Source organism: Citrus clementina, unplaced genomic scaffold (genome assembly GCF_000493195.1).
Source record: "Citrus clementina cultivar Clemenules unplaced genomic scaffold, Citrus_clementina_v1.0 scaffold_3, whole genome shotgun sequence".
Classification (NCBI taxonomy): Eukaryota; Viridiplantae; Streptophyta; class Magnoliopsida; order Sapindales; family Rutaceae; genus Citrus; species Citrus x clementina.
The window spans coordinates 30,574,308-30,578,823 of NW_006262339.1; the positions used below are offsets into that span (position 1 = coordinate 30,574,308).

A 4,516-nucleotide genomic window follows, 5' to 3' on the forward strand; every position below is an offset into this window, starting at 1 on the left:
AAAAAAAATATCTCTTGCGACACAAGTCAAATGGGCTTTCAGCTGTCACGTGTCAAGGCAATTTTTGCCTTCTCCATAATCTTCTTTAATGTTTTAATTGGAAACATCTGCCTTGGAGTTTGGGCGACAGGTAATCATAGTGGACTAATAGATAAGATGAAGAGATTTTTGTAATCTACATTGTGAAACCTGTGGGGTCTGAAACTTAATTTCTTATAAAATTTCATTTTCATGCAATAATTGCATATGTTAATTAAACAGACATCCTTTTGAATTCAATATGAAAGGGAGAGAATTTCATTCATTATAACTCTCCCAGTGAAAATGATTTAAGTTGTGGATCCCATTACATAGCTCTCCCAATGAAAACTGGACATGTGGACTGTTACTGACAATAAGGTGGGTGATTTGGCTTACTAAATCAATTCTCTTTTATTAATATAAATATTTTACATTATAAATTAAAATCTGATTGTGTGAATTAGTTACATTATTGATGCTATAAAAAATAAAGGTAAGGCATCATAGGATGACTAATAAAATGTGATACTCATTGAGAAGAAATGCTATTTTGTACAAAAAGATTTCTACAGATGGCAAAGTGTAGGCACTGCTCGGGCTAAACAGTTTGAATTTTATGTTTTATAAAATTTAATATATATATATATGTGTGTGTGCGTGTGTGTGTGTGTTTTAAAATTTTTCAAAGTATTTTCTCCAGCTTTCAAGTCAAGCTTGGGCCTCTTGAAGGAAGTCCAAACTTGACTTGAGTGTTAAGAAAATACAAGCAAGTTGGGCTAAACCGGCTCAAATCACTTGGGCCTGTCACCCCCAGAGATTTCATTTCACGCAACAATTGCATCCACGTAATTGAAGGCAAATCTCCAGCTTTTTCATTTGGTTCAAAAATTTACAGTCTTGTCCCTTGTCATAGAAAAACTTATTAATAAAATAATAATTTACTATGTTAGCAAATAATAAATTTTAAATAAAAAGATTAAAATATTTTTATATGATGAAGTACAATAATTAAAATGATTTAAATTATTAATAAAAGTACCATATATATATATATATCAAATTGATATTATTTAGATTTATTAATATTTTATCTTTTAATTTCAATTTATTTTTTAAGTTTTATTGTCTAGGTCATAATAAATTTTTAAATAATAAATGTGAAATGATTAAAATAATTATATATATATAATAAAAGTAAAATAAAATTAATTCACGTTATTATTATCTATTAATTTAATGTAAAATGTATGTATAAAATTCTTAATAATAAAACTTAACTTTTTAGCCTTAAAACTATGCAATACAACCTAAACCCAACCCTATGGGTTTATTTATTATACCTCTTACTGTATTAACAATTTTTTTAATGCAGTGCAATGCAATCAAAAATTACAAAACATGAGTTAGCATAATTTTAATATAGAATAATACTTTAATGCAATGTAGTACAATGTAATGCAAGCTATCAAATACATTCTAAAAAGTGTCTTCATATGAGGAGTTATCTAATTTGAGGCAGGGATACATAAACGCTACTCTGTAATTCACGAATATGTTGATTGCTCAACCCAATAAGTATCAAGCACTAGTCATCAATGAAGTGGTTAAATTCCCAAAAAGCATTTGAATAACATTGTCAAGTACATGTGTATCACTTGCAATCTCATGATAAGCATACAAGAATTCAATTTCAAGAAAGACAGATACTGATCCGGTATAAGCACATATCATGAGCATGTTGTATTCTCAGTTTCTGTGCCACACTCCTTAATCCAAAATAAACTTATAATACTAGCCTCGACCGTGTTGAATTCTCAAGACATCCAGATAAGATTTTCCACTAAGCTCACGAGCAAGCCGGCGCCGGAGGTACTCTTCAACTGTCAATCTTCTAAACAATGAAGGTGTATTTTCAGAGATCAAACTGGATGCTGGGTATACTTCACCATCGTATCTCGCGTAGTAAAATGCGGCAATGGAGTGTCTTTCATGTACAGAGTTTACAGTTGCACGATGCTCAATACTACGGTATTTTCCATTGGTTATAATCTGCCATGTAAAATTCTCAAAGCACATGAGCCAGCTCATAATTGATCTTCAATTTTTAGTAACTAAATAAATTCTCAAAGTTGAGCTTTAAACAGACCGTTATTTTCATGAACAATCAATAAAATGGAGCTCAAAAATTCTAAAGCTGTTCAATAGCTTCAGTTGTTTTGCATGCGTTTCAGTTGATATGTTCCGAATGGTTACTATAGCAAATTTCTATTCTAATTTAAGGCTGAAACAGAATCCCCAACTTGCATTGTGATGCTAATGCCAAGCTAAACTAATTTACTATAATTATTACCTCCATAATGTCTCCAACGTTGACGACGAAGGCATTTGGGAGGGGAGTAAGAGGAATCCACATTCTATCTTTCTTTATCTGCAGACCTTCTACTTCATTGATCTGTAGCAGAATGGTAAGACCACAGCCATCAGAATGAGGCGTGAGACCCACAACCTTCTCCGGCTGAGGGCATGGAGGGTAATAGTTCATCCTCATTACTTGCATTCCATTTTCAAAGAAGTTTCTCATTTCTTGATCTTTGATATTTAAAACTTTTCCCATTTTCAATATCAGATTCATGGCTAGAGATTTTAACTGCATTGAGTAAACTTCCAAGGTGTCTCTACAATAGAAAGAAGTTGCGATATTAGAAGGTTTAACTTGATCTTCTCATTGTTTGCCAAATAAATAAATAATTTACAACCCAAAGTGCAATAAGATACCCTTTGGTTCAACAACCAAGTAGATATTATCTGTTTTGGGCACATGGGTGGACCCAACTAAGGCTCATGAGGGATTTCAACCTCTTTTATCTATTAATTTTCTTTTAAATGTACCTCAAGTCCCTTATGAAAGTGTTAAATAAAAAAAATATGAAATATATTTTATATAATAAAAGATTTGTAGTTTAATAATAAGAATGTTATTTGATGATTTTAAAGTTTTAGTTTAAATTTCAGTAGTCACATTATTTTGTTTTTGAATATTTTGTGAAAACTACTTAGAAAAAAGATACTTTCATATATTTAAAATAAATAATTTATTATTATTATTATTATTTAGAATTTAAAATAAAGTAATGGAATTTAAGTTTATAAGACTTAAAATGTATTCAAGTAAACAATTAAAAAAAAAAAGCAACCCAAATTAAATCAAAGTTTTTGAACTAAGCCTCTCCAATTTAAGTGTTTGGTCCACAACTGTTTGAGCACACAGTTGTTATTAAGTTTTGTAATCCAAAATATGTCTATTTAATAAGTAGAAGAACCAATGAATTATAACTTAGTTCAGAGAATAATTCGCTAGCGATGTTGGATGTTACATAAACTGGATTAAAACACACTAGCCTACGCGTACAGATTTACCAAGAGAAAGACATAGACAGAACCTGAGGGGAAGAGGGAGCTTAGGAAATAAGTGTGGTTTCCTCAAATTTTCTGGAAGAGAGATCATGATGAAAGTATCACTCCAATCAAGTTTTTGTTCCTCAGATACAACATTGGATTGTCCAAATCCTTCTACATCTCCTGGACGCTGCCAATACTTTTTCTTTTCTTCCATGCTGAGATTGAAGAATTCCTGAACCTCTTTCTTTACTTTCTCTAGAAATGCAGAGCTCACTCCGTGATTTACCATCTGAAACAATTCATAAAGGAAAATTACGTATTCCAGAAGAACAAAAGGAAGCAATAAGTATATTTCTCAAAAGTTACCAAACCTATTGATGCAGAGTTGGTCACAAGATGAAGTCTAATCTTGATTCTTGATCAATGGAAAAGCATGTAATTTGGTAAAGGAATTTACCTGGAAAAATCCCCATTCTTTGCAAGCGGAGTCGAGCTTGGCTAACTCAGAATCCATAAGTTCTTCAGAAAGCAAGCTCTGCATATCGATAACTGGCAACTTTGAAACCAAAGCATCATCAGAAATGATGGTTGTTGCATCTTGGTCTGCTCTTATGTACCTGGGAGGGACAACTAACGTGGCATTCTTGGCCAATTCTTGGACACAAGGCACAGACAGAGAACCTCCAACCTTGGCCATCTTTTTTTTTTTTTTTTTCACCCACAAATTCTCGGTAGATTAATGTTGCAGCGGTTTTGTATTGATCTTAGAACAAGATTGCAGGCGCAGAGACTATCAGTGATGGAGGTTTAAAAATTTATTTCTTCCTACACAAGCCAACGGGGCGTTCTGCTGCGTTGCGTTTCTTTAATCATTTAACTGGAAACATTGCCTTGGAGTTTGTGCAACGAATGATGATGGTGGACTAATAGATAAGATCAAGGATTTTGTAATCTGAAATGTGATACATGTAGATCTGAAACTCTATAAAAAATGAGTAGTATAAAAAATTTCGTTTTCATCTAACAACTGCATCTATTGATAAAATGATTCAAGAAATGATTTCATTTTTTTTTTCAAATTAATGTAGATTTTCAA

General features: G+C 31.9%; 1 protein-coding gene across 1 annotated transcript; it reads right to left on the reverse strand.

Annotated features, from left to right (window-relative positions):
* Nucleotides 1-1,812: 1,812 nt before the first annotated feature.
* LOC18047483 (protein SRG1) lies at nucleotides 1,813-4,129 on the reverse strand. Its single transcript, XM_006442265.2, has 4 exons — nucleotides 3,878-4,129; nucleotides 3,462-3,709; nucleotides 2,372-2,696; nucleotides 1,813-2,070 (listed from the first exon to the last, which is right to left on the reverse strand). Exons 1-4 carry the CDS (start codon nucleotides 4,115-4,117, stop codon nucleotides 1,813-1,815), a joined length of 1,071 nt encoding a protein of 356 aa, XP_006442328.1. The 5' UTR covers nucleotides 4,118-4,129.
* Between the last annotated feature and the right edge of the window lie 387 nt (nucleotides 4,130-4,516).

Excerpts from the sequence above, each read along its gene's own strand:
- LOC18047483 (XM_006442265.2), bottom strand. The coding sequence starts at position 4,117 with ATGGCCAAGGTTGGAGGTTCTCTGTCTGTGCCTTGTGTCCAAGAATTG. Across the intron at positions 3,710-3,877 it reads AAGAATGGGGATTTTTCCAG|ATGGTAAATCACGGAGTGAG; the intron begins GTAAATTCCTTT and ends GAATTGTTTCAG. Across the intron at positions 2,071-2,371 it reads ACGTTGGAGACATTATGGAG|ATTATAACCAATGGAAAATA; the intron begins GTAATAATTATA and ends TTTACATGGCAG.